Source organism: Leptopilina heterotoma, unplaced genomic scaffold (genome assembly GCF_015476425.1).
Source record: "Leptopilina heterotoma isolate Lh14 unplaced genomic scaffold, ASM1547642v1 Lhet_160, whole genome shotgun sequence".
Lineage (NCBI taxonomy): Eukaryota > Metazoa > Arthropoda > Insecta > Hymenoptera > Figitidae > Leptopilina > Leptopilina heterotoma.
Genome location: NW_025110875.1, coordinates 896,730 through 917,876, shown reverse-complemented (window position 1 = coordinate 917,876; position 21,147 = coordinate 896,730). Strand labels below are relative to the sequence as shown.

The 21,147-nt window shown below is 31.1% G+C and overlaps 1 protein-coding gene and 1 long non-coding RNA gene across 4 annotated transcripts in view; both read left to right on the top strand.

Annotated features, from left to right (window-relative positions):
• The first annotated feature begins 7,654 nt into the window (after window positions 1-7,654).
• Window positions 7,655-21,147, top strand: part of LOC122498860 (protein vein) — a 238,159-nt gene continuing 224,666 nt past the window's right edge. The window contains exons 1-2 of one of the 3 annotated variants that reach the window (XM_043606839.1): window positions 7,655-9,242; window positions 13,030-13,192. In XM_043606839.1, the coding sequence (XP_043462774.1) occupies window position 9,242; window positions 13,030-13,192 (164 nt within the window). In that variant the 5' untranslated portion in view covers window positions 7,655-9,241. The remainder of the gene's footprint in view (window positions 9,243-13,029; window positions 13,193-21,147) is intronic. The other 2 variants (XM_043606838.1, XM_043606837.1) reach the window with 2 other exon arrangements.
• On the top strand, window positions 9,680-12,753 carry LOC122498861. Its single transcript, XR_006301264.1, has 3 exons — window positions 9,680-10,139; window positions 12,458-12,508; window positions 12,594-12,753. It is a non-coding gene; the product is annotated as an uncharacterized LOC122498861 (long non-coding RNA).

Here is a 21,147-nt window from a genome sequence, read left to right as displayed (position 1 = left end):
TTGAAGGGTACTTGAGGGGTACATGAAGGGTACTTGAGGGGTACATGAAGGGCACTTGAGGGGTACTTGAAGGGTACTTGAGGGGTACATGAAGGGTACTTGAAGGGTACTTGAGGGGTACATGAAGGGTACTTGAGGGGTACTTGAAGAGTACTTGAGGGGTACTTGAAGGGTACTTGAGGGGTACATGAAGGGTACTTGAGGGGTACATGAAGGGCACTTGAGGGGTACTTGAAGGGTACTTGAGGGGTACTTGAAGGGTACTTGAGGGGTACATGAAGGGTACTTGAAGGGTACTTGAGGGGTACATGAAGGGTACTTGAGGGGTACTTGAAGAGTACTTGAGGGGTACATGAAGGGATTTTCTGGAGTCGAAGAACAAACTCGATGACAGTACACAACTAGTTAACTTGGTCGCGGTTGCTGAACTGACAGGAAGAACGAATGTAGTCCGTTTCAGTGTATTTGTTCAAATGAAAACTTTTCTGACGATCTGGAGATTTATCTTTTGATCCTCTTTCTTTAATAGAAGGAAAAATTATATTTCCCTGTATAGTTAGCTTTCTTCACTGCAATAATATGCAAATGTTCCTTTACTAAAATAAAGCTCATCATCGCTAATGACGTGGACCTTACATCACCTTCAATTCCACTGAAAACCATTACTTCGAGTTGGTCTAGTTTCTCTATCACCGTAGTGAACTAAATCCCTAGTCCATCAAACAGCCTGCCGATTGCAGAAACCTAGGTTTCAGTATCATCTAATTGATTGAGTTAATTACACCCAGTTTTACTTCTCACAACTTTCAAAAAAAAATTTCCAAGAGAAAAGGAATTGACCAGTAAAATAGATGTATAATTTTCCGTTCCTATAGTTTATAATATTAGTATTACTATTTTAAAAAAAAATTGTATTACCGAATGCAGGTATTAAAATATGTATTATATTTACAGTAATGTATACTCCACCAGTTTAATTAAATATTTAAAAAAAATATTCTCAATTAATAATCAAAGTTGTTATTAGTTTCAGTTTGATCATTAAAATTGAAAGAATTTTTATTTTTCCGATACAACGTGAGAAAAAATATTGGATAAAAATGGTGATAAAAGAGGAACCAAATACTTTTTAATGCAATCCCTCTTCGATATTTATAGAAATTTTATTACAGAATGCATTTATTGAAATTGCACTGAAATAAAAGTAATTAAAAATTTCATATTACATGTAATGACATACTGCTTTTATTTATCAAAAAAAAAAAAAAAATATAAAATATTGTTAATCCCTAGCCAAACGATACTTAAATTCTGGTCAATGAACTTCTGCAGAATATACTCTGATGAACCACGTGGAATCGACGTTACGACATATAGAGTTTATCGATCGTTTTGCGGCGTGCCACCACTGCTTCACTGCAATTAGATTTTGATGAAGATTATAAATTTTCGATTGATTTTGTACGCTTCGTGAATATTTACTAAGTGGAGTAACAGACATTTACAATGACATAAGGAACTTTTAAAATTACATTAAATATTATGTTTTCATTTGATGTATATAATTAGATTTTTATTCAAAATAATGTGAAATAATTTTAACATTAGCTATAGAATAATATCCAATCGATACTGATTTGGATTTCATGCAGAACTCTGTTCCATCTTTAATTTTGTAACTATTTCGAAAAATTTAGCTGCTAGTGTCTATGTTTGCTTTTTTAAATTATTTTTTATAACCTTGGTCTTAAATTTCCATTAGGCTATTTAAATTTAACAAAATTACAGAATACAGCCGCCATAGTGACTTCGTTCTTTTAAATTTTTAAAAAGACGTCAAATTTGTAATCAGCGACCCTAAAAACCCCCAAGTGATGATTTTTGTTGATATTAAAGACCCTTGAAGCTATTTCGTCCGCCATATTGGATCCGCCATTTTGAATTTTAGAAATCTGCCTTCATATTTGTAAAAAGCGACCCTAAAAACCCTCAAGTGATGATTTTTGTTGATATTAAAGACCCTTGAAGCTATTTCGTCCGCCATATTGGATCCGCCATTTTGAATTTTAGAAATCTGCCTTCAGACTTGTAAAAAGCGACCCCAACAGCCTCCCAGTTAACAATGTCAAATAGATTTGAGGAGAACTTGATTTTTTTGCCAGCTTTTGGTGTATTTGGAACCATTGTGTCAGCATGGAAAAAAATTTTTGTAATAGACCTAATAATTTTTCATTAATTATAACGAAAGAAGCAAGAGAAAAAATTTAACCTTTTGTAAATATCTTATTTCCATATCTACCGGGAAATAAGGTGCACCACACACTGAGAAAGAATAAGGAATGAGTTGCTGAAGATTTAATGCCTGCGAACATTGTTCTCGTTAGTATTTAATCTACTTTATCAGTTTCAATATCTTGAGCTTGTGCATCTGGTAAGTTTGCCTTCCCTGAAGAATTTTTTTTCACAATATGATTTGGAAGATTTTTTTACTATTTTGAATTTAATAATATTATCTTCATTTTTTAAATAATTCAAAAATATTTTTATTAATCTAAAAAAAATTATTAATGTTTTTATTCATTATTTCTTTGTTACAAAAAAAATTAGCATTTTGTAACAAACGTTAAAGGTAATTAAAAAATGTAAATCCTGCAAAATTTTATCCTTTTTTTAATATGAAAAACTTAATTGTTTGACAAATCGAAATTATGCAGCTATTTTTTCCTTTTTTCTAAAAAAAAAATTTTAAAATTGTTGGAAAATTAAAATTAGAAAGTAGAAAATATTTTGCACATTTTCTGCTTCTCAATTACAATTCATAAACAAAGTACAAGTTTTAAGTAAAAAAAATGTTATAAATCAAATTTTGTTTAAGAAATTTTAAATCTATTTTGGAAATAATATTTACAAAATTTCTATTTGTTAAAAACGATGGTAAAATTATTCGAAAACATGAATAACTTATTTTCTAAATTATCATTTTATTATTATAATTTTTCGATTGTTCGGAAATTCTTCAATTAAATATATATTAGAAAATAAAAACTACAAATAATTTCAGAAAAAATTCAATTAATTTTTTTCAAAATAATTAATTCTATAGAATTGTTGGTTATAAGTATGAAAAATTAAAATTTAAAAAAAAATTAATTAATTAATTAATTGATTTGAAACCTTTTCAAAATTCAATTATTTCTAAAAATTCATGCTATAATGCTTTAAAAATTAAATTAATTTCAAATTACATAAGTAAAATTATTATACCAGAACTTAGACTTTGTGTAAAGGTTTTTAAGTATATATATGGACCATAGAAAAAGAATCCACACTAGTTATTAATAATTATTAAATTTAGAGAAGGTAACGTCAGATTCTTTCGAAGATCCAATAATCGAAAATGCTCAATGAATAATTATTCAAAGAAACAAAATTAGAAATATTTTCCTTTCTAATAATTTTAGACAAGGGTTCATTTATAAAAGTTTATATTGAATAAATAATGTCTTTTTTTTTCTTCTTTTGTCTCATTAAGCGTCAAACAAACCAGAGTTTAATGGGTCTTTGTAAAAACAAGGTGGATTCTAGGTACGTGAGAAATGGCACGTTTTGCTTTCGCAAGGGAATGTATCAACTCATGTGGAAATTTAAGAGAAAAAGTGACTAAATTGGTGCACTATGACAAGCACTGTCTTATCATCCAAGTATTTTTATAAATTATCCGTAATTATTCTAATTCAAAAATCATATATTTAAACAATTTTTATCTTTCACTTCTAGAATTTAATTATTATTTTATATATATTTCATACAATTTTTTCGAAAACTGCAGTTAAATAAATTTTTTTGTTTCGTCTATTTTCAGCATCTAAAGAAATTTAACTTTTTAATTTTCAAAATATTTATTTTTTAGAAAAATGTGCCTAATTAGATGATTGAAGATGAATGATGGATTTATACTAAAAAGATAATAAAAATTCGAATCAAAATTTTGGCCTAAAATACCATCTGAAGTATAAAACCATTTTTTTTCTCTAAAAGTAATTTTATTAGTAATTGGAAATGATAGGATATGACCAATATGAGAGCAATGAAATTTTCAGTACATATTAGAAGAGTTTATAGCCTCAAACTTTATATGAAACATGAACCTACTCGAGAGGAAACTTCCGTTTATAGCCAACGCTGTAATTGGTAAAGTACAGAAAGCAGTCAAAATGTATATTTTCGTGTTCAGTCGAAAAAGCTGTCACTATGACTTTAATGTAAATATATTTAAAAATTTATTTTTTAAATTGAAATTTATTTTCACGTTCGTTCACATACCGCAAAAACGGTTCAATCTTCAGAAATATGTGAAAAAACTAAATAATTTTTACAACTCAAATTATTCAGAAATATCTGGAGAGTTTCTAACCGTAAAGAAAAGGTATAAAATTATTGTTGTTCTGAAAAATTTGTATTCCTATTGAGGAAATAGCTGATTTTTGTAAAAGAATTGAAAAAGAATAAATGCAGTTCCATTACAAAGGAGTGTTTCACCATTTTCTCTCAGTCGGTGAAGACATAAAAAATCAATTTAAGTTAAATGGTCATTGGTCGTCTGCTCATTCTAGTAGCAAGATCTTTGCATACCACGGAAATTGCTTTTAAATGTTATTTTGCTCTATACATTTTGCATATCTGATTAAAAGTCAAGTGCAGTGGATAATATTTCTTTTTGATAATGCCTTTTATAAATGCAACGACAAATATTACCGTCACGTTTATGGTACTTGTATGGGTTCATCAATTTCTGGCCTTTTTACAGATATTATCATGGAGGACCTTGGGAATTCTTTAATAAATAATTTACTAGTCTCTCCTTCATTATTCTTTAATATAGGGGGTCGATATTGTAACTTTTCCACTACCACTTTCACTTCCCACTTTCCACGATCACTTCCCGCCTCTTACTCCCACTTTCCACTTCACATTTCCACTTACCACTCTCATTTTCCACTGTCACTTTTCATTTCCTTCTTCTCACTCTCACTTTCTACTCCTAATTTTTCTTCCCACTTTCAACTTCTACTTTCCACTCTCACTTTCACCCCCCACTCTCTACTTTCCACGCCTATTTTCCTCTGTCACATTCCACTTCCTTCTTCCCACTCTCACTTTCTACTTTCCACTTCTAATTTTAAAACCCACTTTTAAATTATACTTTCCACTTTTAACTTCTACTTTTCACTCTCACTTTCCACCGCCACTCCCTACTTTCCATGCCCATTTTCCACTGTCACATTCCACTTCCTTCTTTCCAATCTCACATTTTACTTTACACTTCTAATTTTACTTTTCACTTCCACTTTCACTTTCCACTCCCTACTTTCCATGCCCATTTTCCACTGTCACATTCCACTTCCTTCTTCCAACTCTCACTTTTTACTTTCCACTTCTAATTTTACTTTCCACTTTCAACTTCTACTTTCAACCCCCACTCCCTACTTTCCATACCTATTTTCTACTGTCACATTCCACTTCCTTCTTCCTACTCCCACTTTCTACTTCTAATTTTACATTCCACTGTCACTTCAACCCCCCACTTCACCCTCTCCTAATTTCCACTTCCTACTTTCAGTTCCCACTTTCACTTACCACTCCCCACCTGGGGTGCTATTCTGTAACTTCACTTCACATTCACTTCACTTTCACTTCACATTCACTTCACTTTCACTTCACATTCACTTCACATTCACTTTCACTTCACATTCACATTCACATTCACTTCCACTTCACATTCACTTCACATTCACTTCACATTAAAAGTGAAAAGTGAAGTGAATGTGGAGTGGAAGTGAAGTGAATGTGGTGTGGAAGTGAAGTTAATGGGGAGTGAATGTGAAGTGAATGTGAAGTAAATGTGAAGTGAATGTGAAGTGAATGTGAAGTGAATGTGAAGTGAATGTGAAGTGAATGTGAAGTGAATGTGAAGTGAATGTGAATGTGAATGTGAAGTGAAAGTGAAGTGAATGTGAAGTGAAGTTACAAAATAGCACCCCTGGCTTCCCCATTCTAATTTTCTATTCTGTCTACCTACTTTTCACTCACTTTCCAACTTTAAACTTACTACTTCTCACTCTGACTTTCTACTCCTAATTTTATTTCCCACTCCACACTTTCCACTTCCACTATCATTGCTCACTTTTCACTCGCACTTCCAAGTTTCACTTTCCACTTCTATCTAATTTACCACTTTCTACCTTCGACTCCCACTTTTGCTTCTCCTTTTACAAAAGTGGAAAGGTGGGAAGTGAGAATGGCAAATTCTCACTTCAAATTCAAGTGGAAATGGAATGTGTAAATGGATAAAGAAATTGGGAGTGGAATGTGTGTTTAAAAAGTGAGAGTGGAAAGTGGGAATTAATAATGAAATCATGAGTGAAAAGTGTGTTTAGAAAGTGAGAGGGGAAAATAAGAGTAGGAAATAAAGGCGGGAAATGGAAAATCGGAAGGGAAAGTGTAAGTGGAAGGTGGGAAGTGATAGTGGAAAGTAGCAGTGGGAAATAAATATGGTAAGTGGGAATGGAAATTGCGAATGGGGTCGATTCTGTAACTTTCCCACTCCCACTTCCCACTTTCACTTTCCACTTCCCACCTACCACTTTTCACTCTCACTTCCCACATTCCGCTTCCCACTCTCATTTTCCACTCTTGCTTTCCACACCCACTTCTAACTTCTATTTCCCACTTTTACATCCCACCTTCCACTTTTCACACCAACTTTTTACTTCTACCTTCCACTTCCTAGTCCTACTTCCCACATTCTGTAAAATTCCCACTCTCACTTCCCCCCTTCTACTCCCACTTCCCACTCTTATTTTCCACTCTCACTTCCCACTTTCACTTCCCACATTCCACTCCCACCTTCCACTTTTTACTGCCCACATTCCGCTTCCCACACCCACTTCTAACTTCTATTTCCCACTTTTAATTTCCACCTTCCACTTTTTACTCCTACCTTCCACTTACTAGTCCTACTTCCCATATTATGTAACTTTCTTACTCTCACTTTCCACATTCCATTTTCAACTCTCACTTACCGCATTTCACTTTCTACTCCCACTTTGACTTCTCACATTCCACTTTCACTTTCTACTTTTAATTCTCACACTCTACTCTCACTTTTCACTCCAATTTTACACTTTTACTTCCTACTTCCACTCTCACATACCACTCCCGCTTCTATATGAAAATACCTGATTAACGATTAAGAGTGCAAGGTAGAAAGTGAGAATTTAAGAGAATTTAAGAAGTGAAAGTGGAAGATAATAAGTGACAGTGAGAAGTACATAAATACAAAATGTGCGAAGCAGGAGTAGGAAGTAGAAGGTAGGAGTAGAAAGTGAGTGTGAAAAATGGAAGGTGGAAAGTAAAAGTGGGAAATAGAAGTGAGAGTCAGAAGTGGGAGTGTGATGTGAGAGTTGGAAGTGAGAGAGGAAAGTGGAAGGTTGAAAGTGGAAGTGGGAAGTAGGATTGGGAAGTGAGAGTGGAAAGTGAAAGTGGGTAGTGAGAGTGGAAGGTTGGAAGTGAGAGTTAAAAGTGGTAGGTGGGAAGTGGAAAGTGAAAGTGGGAAGTGGGAGTGGGAAAGTTACAGAATCGACCAGCAGGAGTGGAAAGTGGAATGTGTGTTTTTAAAGTGGGAGTGGGAAATAAAGGTGGGAAGTGGAAAATCGGAATGGAAAGTGGACGGTGGGATGTGAAATGTGGGAAGTGAGAGTGGAAGTGAGAGTGTAAAGTGGGAGTGAAAGGTTGGAAGTGAATGTAGACAGTGGAAAGTGGAAGGTGGTGAGTGAATATGGGAAGTGGTAGTAGAATGTGGGAGTGGGAAGTGGAAAAGTTATAGAATCGATCTCCTGGGCCTTAAGATGACTAATATCAACAACACACCTTTATAAATTCAATACTGTTAGGTATCAATGTAGTAGGAAAGGGAGTGTTAAGGAAAGAGAATGAGAGTAGAGGGAGAATGAAGGGGTCTAATTCCCAAATCAGTGTGTCGCCTCTTAATGTAATCACTTTTAATAATTATTTCAACAAACTCATTTATATTTTGTTGTTCACCTCAAAATCGGTGTCTAACTTTATTTGTAGTCCTCCTAAATTCATTACACTTTAAAATTTTTGTAATTTTCTTCTACACCATCCATGATTAAAAATAAATGCATGAATTTGATTTTAAATTTTACGCGAAAAGGAAAAATTGACGAGTCATCGTAAGTACCGCAATGAGATAAGAAGATGCATCTCCTAAAAGCGAACCATCTTCTTCGGGGTAAGTCTTTATGAAAAGAAAATCATAAATTTGCTGATAATAATCAATAAGTGTCGGTCGATGATTTATTCTCCACTGTTGCTAATTATAGTTACCTGAATCTCCACTGGGAGCGTCTTCCTTCCCCAGAGAAATATTATTCGTCAAGATGGACGCACCCGTTGTTTTGACAGGTGATCAATAATTTCAATCACGATTCGTCTTCTTGACACTGTTGAATAATCAGGAGAATCCATGTGTCTAGAAGCATTTCGCTTGGTGATTTGAGAATTCGTTTGATGACGAAGGTCTTGTATTATTACGGACAGTTATTTAATTATATCCAAGGCTGAAGAATATATTGTTAACAAGAACCAAAACAGCATTGCGGGCTTTAAATAAATTAACATCCTTATTTTAGTCACGGTATAAACTAAAAATGCTCAGTCAGATATAACATAAAAATCGATTTTTTCCTTCAGTGGGTACTAACTTCTCGTTTTTAAGAATCCCATTGTTTTCCAATGTATCATGATGGCAATACTTCAATATTCCCAGCGTGATAGCATGAAATATTGACAATCACCTTCTGTAAATCTGATGTGAAGTTAAGTGTGAGTATTTGTGGTTTGAAAAACACAAAAACAGTGTAACAGTAATAATAAAAATACATGGCGATGTATTGCGATGAAGCACAGTGATTAAAGCAGTACGACGTACACGGGAAATGGACGGAACCCTCTAGTGGAGCGTTATACGTTTAGCTGTGCGTTCAGGACAAAGGTGAAAATTTTGCATCTGTTGGAAATGCCAGGCTATGGAATTAGTGCACAGTATGTGGCGCAATTTGATGTTGGTTTGACATCGACCTGACGTTACATGTTGCTGTTCTGATAAAACGATAGGCTCCAATAGAAGGCCGTTACACAGGATCTATGAATCAGCCACAGTAAGCCATTATTCCCGCCTTTGACCAGAGCACGCTATTTGTTATTTTACACTTTGGGTGATGCTCTCATTAATCAACCTTCCACTCTCTGCTCATTCTATTGAAAAAATTTTCGTTTATTCTCTGTGCTGGCAAAAATTATTCCTTAATAGAAATGTTAACGTTCAATATTTATCGAATCCCACATTCTTTTTAAATTTTCAATTGCAAGCAGTCATTTGTCAGTGTAATTAAATGAGTAATGTCTAACATGACGACTATATTGAAAAGATTTTTCAAAGCCAAACTATTTATAATTTATGACTGAAATAATGTTACATTCCAGTTAGTAATAAAATTCTCTCCTTGAAATTGAATGCATTAAAAATATGTCACTAAAAATTATATTCCATGAGTGAGGTATTCATATCACATGTCAGTCACGAACTTCCCACTTAGATTCGTTAAGTTGTTCAAAATTAAAAACTCGGAGCGTCCAACAAAAGAAATGTTAACGATAACCAATAAGTGATGTCCATAAACCACTAATTTATCTTAAGTATAAAACAGAGTTTTTCGTCGCAAAATATCAGGACGAGGAAGAATCATAATTCATTAAATTTCCCAAATTGAATTAATCAGATGGAAACAAAAAAAGAAAACTCGAATGTAACGTGTCAAAAAATGTCACGTCAGGAAATATAAAATTAATATTACCCCTTTTAATAAATTAGTATATTCTTAATAAACGACATGAAAACGAGACTTGAGTACATTTTGAAGAATAATAAACTAAATACTATGAAAAACTCCCAACCGATCTTTTTTTAAGAGTTGTAAAAGCTCGCAACGTCAAAACCCAAGTGGAATTTTGTCATCCCTTGTTATTTCATAATTGTTTCTGCCCTCTGAACAGAGGTAATTGCAAGCACATTTTAACATAATGAATTTAAACTTGAATTCACATTTAACTTTGCAAATTAACATACCTCATTCTTTTCATCCATGTAAACAATTCAGTAAATATTTTAAACTAATTTAACTCTTTAACACCCCTGGGACATGTGTGTCCCACTTATGAAAAGTCCAATATCTACGAACAAAATAATTAATATTTTTTATTCAAATTTGGTGCAATTTTTTCAGTTACGAGAAGGCCTCAAAAAAATATACTAACCAGAAAGTATCTAAAGTTTGTTATTAAAAAATATAAACAATTGTTCACATTTACAAATCAAAACATTTTAGATTCACGCGAAACTCGTTCCTCGGGGATTTGTAAAGTCGCTGAGTACGAATCTAATGGGACATATATGTCCCACTTACAGAAAAGCTCAATATCTATAAACAAAATTAATATTGTTCATTAAAATTTGGTGCGATTTCTTCTGATACGAGAAGGGCTCAAAAATATGTTAACTAAAAAGTATCTAAAATTTGCTAATGTTTAAAAAATTGTAAACCATTGTTTTTACAGATCAAATTTTTTTGTATTCGATTGAAACTCGTTACTCGGTGATTTTTAAAGTCGCTGATTACAAATCTGATGTTACTTTTGTAATTGGGACATATATGTCCCACTTACAAAAAGCTCAATATATATTAAAAAAATTAATAATTTTCATTAAGATTTGGTGCGATTTGTTCTGATACGAGAAGGGTTCATAAATATGTTAACCAGAAATTATCTAAAATTTGCTATTGTTTAAAAAAATATAAACAATTGTTTTTAAAGATCAAAACATTTTGGATGCGATTGAAACTCGTTCCTCGGGGATTTTTAAAGTCTCTGATTACAAATCTGATGTTACTTGTACAAGTGGGACATATATGTCCCATTTTTGATTTACATCAAACTTGTTACACGGGGATTTTTAAAGTCGCTGAGTACGAATCTAATGTTACTTTTGTAAGTGGGACATATATGTCCCAGTTACAGAAAAGCTCAATATATACTTAGAAAATTAATATTTTTCATTAAGATTTGGTGCGATTTCTTCTGATACGAGAAGGCTTCAAAAATATGTTGACCAGAAAGTGTCAAAAATTTGCTATTGTTTAAAAATTATAATCAATTGTTTTTACAGATCAGAACATTGTGGATTCGATTGAAACTCGTTCCTCAAGGATTTTTAAAGTCGATGATTACAAATATGATGTTACTTGTACAAGTGGGACATATATGTCCCATTTTTTATTTACATGAAACTTGTTACACGGGGATTTTTAAAGTCGCTGAGTACGAATCTAATGTTACTTTTGTAAGTGGGACATACATATATGTCCCACATACAGAAAAGCTCAATATCTATAAACAAAATTAATATTTTTCATTAAAATTTGGTGTGATTTTTTCTGATACGAGAAGAATTTAAAACTATGTTAACTAGAAATTATCTAAAATTTACGCCATATTGGATCCGCCATTTTGGATTTTTGAAAACTGACATCGAATACGTAATCAACGTTCCTAAACACCTCTAAAAACATGTTAGGTTTAAAAAAACTACCTCCTCCCATTCAGAGGGTGTTAACCCTTTCGTGCCGCCGGGACATATTTATGTCCCACTTAGAAAAATTTATGTTATTCTTACAAAAGTCAACCAATTGATTTGCAGTAAATTTCCTTCTATTCCGAATGGCCGCTGCTACAATTTAAAAAAAATAATAAATTACGTAGTACGATTATAATTATTATAAACAATAGATAAAATATTTATAAGAAAATAGCGAAATCTAATTCTTCAAAATTTCCTCAAATTCGCTTAAAACTTCTTACTCAGGGGTTTTCGGGGTCGCTGATAACGAATCTAAAGTCAGATTTTTAAAATTTTCAAAATTCAAAATGGTGGACATATTTTTCAAATCTACTCAAATTCGTTGGAAACTTGTTTTTCGAGGGTTTTCGGGGTCAAAATTTTGAATTTTTTTAAATCTGACTTCATATTCGTAATCAGCGACCCCGAAAACCCCAGAGTAACAAGTTTTATGTAAATTTGAGCAACTTTGAAAAAATGTCCGTCATATTGGATCCGACATTTTGAATTTTCCAAATTTTGAAAATCTGACTTTAGATTCGTAAACAGCCAACCCGAAAACCCTTGAGTAACAAGTTTCAACAAAGTCCAACTTTCCTGTAATCAATTCTCCATTTTAGAGATACTATCCGGAAATACAAGATATTTTAGTGACATTTATGAGCTTCATAAAATTAGAAGTTTTATATGATTTTTCAGGTGCATACTTGGATATTCCAATTTCCGGAAATTTGACGATATCCATATAACGTATGTAAGATATTCTAAAATATTTGATACTGTAAGAGATCATTCCACAAATAAAAAAAAAGGAATAAAAATATTTTTTCATCAGGTTTATTTCCACTTTTTACGAAGTGGACAAATTTAAGCAATTAAATTATTTAATTCAAGGTCTGGTGCATCCAATTCACTGAACTCCGATCACACCACATAACTTACAAGTTTGCACAAATTAACTTGGCAACTACTTCGTTCATTAAATTTAACTTACGTTTTTCAACCACTTAGATGTAATTCTAAATTTTATTGACAAATTTTAAAAAATTGATCGGATTTGCTTGAAATTTGTAATTCGTCAGTTTTTGGAGACGCTAATTACAAATTAGGTATCAATTTTTCAAAATTCAAAATGGCGGATCCAAAATGGCGGAATTTGGTTAATTTTTGTATATTACACTTCAGATGGTAAACTACAGTTTCGTTTTGAAGCAAATATAAATTTTTTGTTAAAATTCAAAGATGGTAATGATTTTTTTTTTCTGTTGCAGTGAGAGAAGTTACATTATCTGAACTCAGGGACTCCGTGGTGAGGTTACAGGACAGAGTTAAGTTAGTGTGCAGAACGAGAGGATCACCTCCTCCAAAAGTGCATTGGCTTAAAGACGGAATACTTCTTCATCCACGAAGAGGACTCCGAATTCAACACAAACGGTGAGTAAATTACTTTTATTATCATAAAATATTAATAAATTCAAGAAATAATATTAGGAAAATGAGAGTCAATATTACGATTTAGTTTCATATCAGATGGTTTAGTTTCTTCTAGTTTTTAAATGAACGATCATTATGATAAGAATAATCAATATGGAAATCAGCGTTGTAATATTTGCAATTCTCTTTAGTTATTAGCATGTTATTAGCATTTCGATATTTCTTTTACTTTTGTGTTTTTGCATTCGGTACTTTGATATTATCATGAACAGATCTTTACTTCCTTAAGCATTTTTTTTAAATGTCTAAAGAAATTGATTTGCAGTATTTTCAAATCTCTTTTTTTACTGTTTACATTTTCTTTTCTTCTCAGAAATTAATATATAACTTATCGAATTTTTAATTTATTTTATAATTGCGATTCTATTTATAAGTAATATAAATTAAGCATTGCTTAATATAGATCATTTTTCTAATTCAAAGTATATATAATCAATACACTCAGAACAGAATAATTATTTATTTATATAGTGAATTGCTTTACAGATTTAAATATAACATGTCGATATGTCAATTACTTAACATATAATTTCACTTCAAAGATACAAATTTTGTCAATATTTCAAATATGTCAATGCATATTAGATGAGCAGTTTCATTAAAGCTAATAATTTTTTTATAAAATGTATTATACATACAATTTTAATTCCTTTTTAACAAACCAAATATAAATGGAATATAATAATGTGAAAGCCCATACTTTCTTTGGCTCACATTTATCGTACTTTAGAATTACGATTTAAATGTATTTTCATTTATTAGTAATATTGTCAAACATTTTTTATTTAACATCTTTTATATTTTCAAATTTTGTCATTTGTTTTTGAATTTACAGTATATTGACTCAAATAAAATCCAGGATGATCAAAATTGTCAATTTTTGAAAGCACTTCTCTACATCAAATAAATAAAAATACTTTATCATTGCCCGTATTTTTAATTAAAAATTGTACAAACATTAAAAGAGATTTTTAAAGGACTGTTACATTTGCTTTTAGTTTAGGTTCATTTTATTAATAAAACAAGAACGTAATATTTCTGTAATTTGTATCCTTTTAAAAATATTTTTTTTTAATTTAACGTTCGAAAATAATTCTTTTTGAACGTCAAATTAAAAAAAAGTGTTTTGTCTAATAAAATTACAAACTGGATCCATTACTTTTTCAAATAGTTTTATCACATAGTTAGGGTGTTCGCTCTTTCTAACCGATGTGGAGTCAGTTTTCCCAAAAGAACAACGATTCTTGAATTAAACTACCAAAAAAAAAGATTCATTTAAGGGTAGAGAAAACGACACGATTTTTGTACGAATAAACGACCACTATTACAATTAACGTAATGGTTCGAACAGGTGCGCCTTATTACGATTGCGAACGATGCTAACGCGCGGTCCTTAAGACAACACTGCACGCCTTGACCGCTTGGCCTCTCGAGATTGCAAATACTCGATTTCCTTCGTTTATAGAGCACTTTTCTACCCCCAATCAAATATCATACATAATTCAAGAACCACTTTAACACTTTCACTGTGGCACGTCAATTCTAACAATTTAGGACTTCCATTCCATATATAGTAAAAAGAAACGGAAAGAAATTTTATGGATCCTAATAAAATTGCTGTAAGCTAATAGAAGGGAAATAGGGTTCCGATACGCTTGAAGAAGAATTTAATTAGCATTCTTTCATGTATTTTAAAATGAACATAGATTAATATAACTGGGAGTTATTTTTTATAAAACCTCTCGTCTAATAGTTTGGGAATCATGTTAAATCGAAAATTGTTAATTTGAAAAGATAAGTGTTAGAAAGTTAAAAAGAATAAGGAGGTGATAGCAAACATTCCACGTAAGAATTAACCGATTCTGCAGCTTTTCCACTTTTAATCCCCCCCTTTCCACTTCTTACTTTCTACTTTTTATTTCCCACTTATACTTTCCACTCCTCACTTACACTTTCCACTCCCACTTCTCACTCTCAGCTCCTACTTTCCACTTAGCACTCCTAATTTCACTTCACACCTTCGTTTCCCACTTTTACTTCCCACTCCCACTTTCCACTCTCACTTCCTGTTTTCCATTCTGACTTCCTATTTTCCACTTTCACTTCCACTCGCACTTTCTACTTTCCACTTAGTACTCCTACTTTCCACTTTCAACTTTTCACTCCTAATTCACACTTTCGTTTCCCACATTCAACTCCTACTTTCCACTTTCTACTTTCAACTCTCACTTTATATTGTTCATTATGACTTCTTATTTTCCACTTTCACTTTCACTCGCACTTTCTACTTTCCACTTAGTACTCCTACTTTCCACTTTCAACTTTTCACTCCTAATTTCACTTCACACTTTCGTTTCCAACTAACAACTCCTTTTCTCCACTTTTTACTATCCACCCCTACTTTCCACATCCACTTTCCAGTCCCACTTCCAACTTTCCACTTACCACTTCTAATTTCATTTCACACTTTCGTTTGCTACTTCTAACTCCTACTTTACACTCATTTTCTACTTTTCATTTTTTACTTTCCACTCCTATTTTTTACTCTCACTTCCTACCTCTACTTTCCTACTCTTACTTTCCTCTCTCACTTCCTATTTTCCATTCTGACTTCCTACATTCCACTTTTACTTCCTACTCTCACTTTCCACTTTTAATTCCCACTCTCACTTTCTACTTTACACTTACTACTCCTAATTTTACTTCACACTTTCTTACTCGCATTTTCTACTTTCCACTTACTACTCCTAATTTCACTTCACACTTTCGTTTCCCACATTCAACTCCTACATTACACTTTCTACTTTCAACTCTCACCTTATATTTTCAATTCTGCCTTCTTACTTTCCACTTTCACTGTCACTCGCACTTTTTACTTTCCACTTAGTACTCCTACTTTCCACTTTCTGCTTTCCATTCCTAATTTCATCTCACACATTCGTTACCCACTTTCCACTCTCACTTCATATTTTCCATTTTGACTTTCTACTTTCCACTTTCACTTCCCACTCTCACTTTCTACTTACTACTCCTAATTTTACTTCACACTTTCGTTTCCCACATTCAACTCCTACTTCCCACTCCTAATTACACTTTACATTTTCGTTTCCCACTTTACACTCTCACTTCCTAACTCTACTTTCCACTCTCACTTCATATTTTTCACTTTCACATCCACTCGCACTTTCTACTTTCAACTTTCCACTTCTAATTTCACTCCACACTTTTGTTTCCCACTTTCCACTCTCACTTCACACACCTACTTTCCACTCTCACTTCATATTTTCCATTCTGACTACTTTTTACTCTTACTTTACACTCATTTCCCACTTTCCATTTTTTACTTTCTACTCCTATTTTTCACTTTCACCTCTACTTTTCTACTCTTACTTTTCTCTCTCACTTCCTATTATCTATTCTGACTTCCTACATTCCACTTTAACTTCCTACTCTCACTTTCTACTTTCCACTTTTAATTCCCACTCTCACTTTCTACTTTCCACTTACTACTCATAATTTTATTTAACACTTTCGTTTCCTAAATTCAACTCCTACTTTTCACTTTCTGCTTTCCACTCCTAATTTCACTTCCCACCTCTACTTCCCCACTCCCATTTTTCCCACTCACTTCATATTTTCCATTTTGACTTCCTACTTTTCACTTTCACTTCCCACTCTCACTTTCCACTTACCACTCCTAATTTTACTTCACACTTTCATTTCCCACATTCAACTCCTACTTTCCACTTTCTACATTCCACTCTTAATTTCACTTAACAGTTTCGTTCCCTACTTTCCACTCTCACTTCCCACCTCTACTTCCCCACTCCTATTTTTCCCACTCACTTCCTGTTTTCCATTCTGACTTCCTACTTTCCACTTTCACTTCCTTCTCTCACTTTCTACTTACTACTCCTAATTTTATTTCATACTTTCGTTTCCCACTTTCAACTCCTACTTTTCACTCTCACTTCCTACTGGCACTTTCCACTTTCAATTCTCACTTTTAACTTTCCACTCTCTCATTCCTATAACATTTTAAGTATGATTTTTTATCATAAAATTTTACAAGATAGGAGAAATGTTATAGTAATGTATCACATTAGGAAGGAGAAAGTTGGAAGTGAAAGTGAATAGTATAAATTAGGATTTCTAACTTCCAAGTAGAAGTGGAAAATTGAAGTGAGAAGTGAGAGTAGGAAAAGGAAAGTGGGAAGTGTGTGTAGAAATTGGAAGTGGAGTATGAGAGTGGAAAGTGGTAGTGGAGTGTAAGAGTGGAAAGTGAAAGTGGAAATAGAAGAGTGTGAAGTGAGAGTAGAAAGTGGAAAATAAAAGTGGGAGTGAATGATGGGAAAGAGAGAGTGGAAAAGTTAAAGAACCCGCTGCCCACCGTCACTACGTACAGATGCTCTGGTTACAGATACCTGGCTTACTAGAACTATTTTTGGAGTCATCAATTAAAAATTTAATGTCAGAGTCGTACTCAGCGATTTCTAAATCCCCCGAGTAACAACTTTTATCAACTTTGGTCCAATTTTAGAACCAAATTTAGGATTTGTTTGTTAGGAAGCTTAGATCTATTTTTGAGGTTAGATTCGATAGATTTAATGTTTTATATGAATTTTCACTTGGAAAACTTGTAGAATAGTTGATTTAAATTAATGGACCTTAGAAACGTATCAATGTGTGGTTGGGTTCAACTTTGATCATTCAAAAGAGACCATTTTAGCGTTTTTGAGGTAAGGGCGAAAAACCAAGACCCATAGACCAAATTCTGATGACAGATTTGGATTCAGCGCATCAAAATATGTCGTAAAAGAGATTGGCTAGTTCTTGGATTGATTTTTTGTAAAAAATGTAGAAGAGCAAAATTATAAAAAATACAAAGATTCTATAATGCCCTTTTGTTAGAAAAATATTTTTTTGTATGGGAAAAGTGTAAAAACTATTTTATAATTATTATATGAAAACTATACAGGGTACAAAAATATCTTAGAATTATTTTTCGTTAATCTTATATTATTTTCGAAAATAAAAGAAATAAAATTGAAATATTTTCGGAGACGGACTGCTCAGAAACTGCCGTTCCTGAAATTTTGAACAATTGTTGAGTTTACCAAACTGAGTACAATATTAACTCTTTATACAGTAGGCTTTAAATTATTTACTATTTTAGAAGATAAATATACATGCTACATCATACCATTATGGGCAAACACGCTGGTAACTGTGAATATCTGCAGGCTTCGCATATTCGTGGCTATAGCACCATCTAAATAGCATTCGAAGTGCGCAAATTCCAAACTGCATAAGTAAATATCTTCAAAACAAAAGCAAGCTTTTAATGTACATGTACACGTTTAGGCGCATAAACACATATATCCTAAAATTAACTAACGTTTCCTTTGATATAGAACTTGGGTACTGTTAAAAATTGATAAAATTCTATTACATATATTATATTAATAAGAGGAAGAGGAAAAATTTATTTACTAATACTACCGACTTAAAGTATTCAAAAACGCTAACAATAATTTTTTAACTTTGGAAAAAGTTTGAAATATAATTTTTCAATAAATATTAAAGTTTAAAAGTTCCTAAGTTTATTTTAAGTTTCTGATTGAAGATTGTGAACATTTTTAATATGTGCACCAATAATTTATAATTTTTCCCTTAACACCATATTTGATGACCAAATGAACTTTCTGAACGTTTTGAATTTATAGAATAATAATCTATAAATTATTTATCAAATCAATATTGACAATCTTATGAATTTCCTGTATTTCACACTATGTGAATGTTACAAATAATAAATATGATATTGAATAAATGTTGAATTATTAAAATTAATAATTCAGATAACTGAAGTCAACTTTGTCTGATTACAGACTTATATTTAGTTATTAAATTATTAAATCACGTAAAAAAATTGTACAATCAATACAGCGATTCTTCTTTCTCTTTATTCGGTTTATAAAGATAGATTATTGCTAGTGACAGTCAATTAATTATTATCCTTTTTTTATAAACACACTTCAATATTTATCTGAACAAAATCGAATTTTGAGGCGCATGAAAAGTCTCCAATTTTTATTTTCCGAATCTTTATTTTATCGAAATTCTTTTTATCTAATAAGAATCAATTATAATTTCTTTTAATGGAAAGAATAATTGTCAAAAACATTATTTTTTTGAATGACTAATCAACAGAATGTTTAATACTGCGAAAGAAAATTTTTTATAATCTTCAAATAACTGAATTATCATTTCTAAAAATTATTATTTTTTATATTTCTTATTTACACTAATATTTTTATTTTCGAAATGTCAATTTTGATAAATATTATTTTATAGATTTGTTAATAATTATAATAATTATTATATTCCCGAATTATTATTCAATATAATTCAAATATTACCGAATTACCAATTCTTAAAAAATTTATTGTTTCTAATAATATTTTTTTATAATATGTAAATGTTCTATATTTTAAAGTTTCTAAATTTTATTTTTTCGAAATATCATTTGTTACAAAACTTTTTTCTTATAAATGTTTTTCAAAATAATTTAAACTTTTTCGAATTAACATTACCTACTCATAATGTACAATTTTTATACAATTTTCTTTACTTCTAATCATTCTTCTTTATAATTACTATATTTTCTAACATGTATTTCTTCTAACTATAACTTTACCGAATTGTCACTTCTCATAATTATTATTATATCGAAATAGTATTTTTCAAAATTTTTGTAATATCTAATAATTTTTTATATGATTTTCTTTATTGCATAATAACCAGTTTTTATAATTTATTTTATTCGAATAATTATTTCGTATAATTTTTTTCTTACCGAAATTATATTTTAAATAATTTTTTTAATCGATTTTTTATTTTTCCTAATATTCATTTTTCCAAATAATTCTTTTTTATAATTTTTTTATTTCCTAATTCGTATTTTACATAACATACATTTTTTCTAAGATTTAAATTATCTAATTTATTATTTTCCTAACCTATAAATGTCATAATAAGAATTGCACCGAATAGTTATTTCACCTACAGAATATCCGGTTTCGACGTTTCCCATCTCTGAAGAATATGGCGCCAAATTTGAAAAAGTTTATTATTTTATTATTTAAAAATTATTAATTATTACAAATATTGTTTAAAACAATTAACTACGCTAAATATCATTAGGGAAATTGTTTTAAACAATATTTGTAATAATTAATAATTTTTAAATAATAAAATAATAATTTTTAGAAATGATAATTCAGTTATTTGAAGATTATAAAAAATTTTCTTTCGCAGTATTAAACATTCTGTTAATTAGTCATTCAAGAAAATAATGTTTTTGACAATTATTCTTTCGATTAAAAGAAATTATAATTAATTCTTATTAGATGAAAAGAATTTCGATAAAATAAAGATTCGGAAAATAAAAATTGGAGACTTTTCATGCGCCTCAAATTTACACCTAATTTTAATATTTTTAATGCTAAAAAATATATAATGAAGTATTTAAAATTTTTTTTTAGAATTATATTTAGATGAATCTAATTATACTAACCTAATTATAGATTAATTATTGAAAATTTACCGGTTTTGTTATGAATGCGCTTCCTTATTCCGGAACAACTATGTAATCATTCACAATTGCAGTTTGGAAATTATCCAACATCCCCACAAACGGACAAAATAATAATGGACAAATATATATTCACACAAGTAGTAGTTTGATTAATAGAGTTCAGTACTAATTGGCACAACAGAACGTTCGACTATAATATGTATATATATTAAGAACAATATTATTTTAGAAAATAGAATACGAGATACTTTTCTATTTTTTCCCTTTTATTCCCACAAAAAATTATATTTAATTT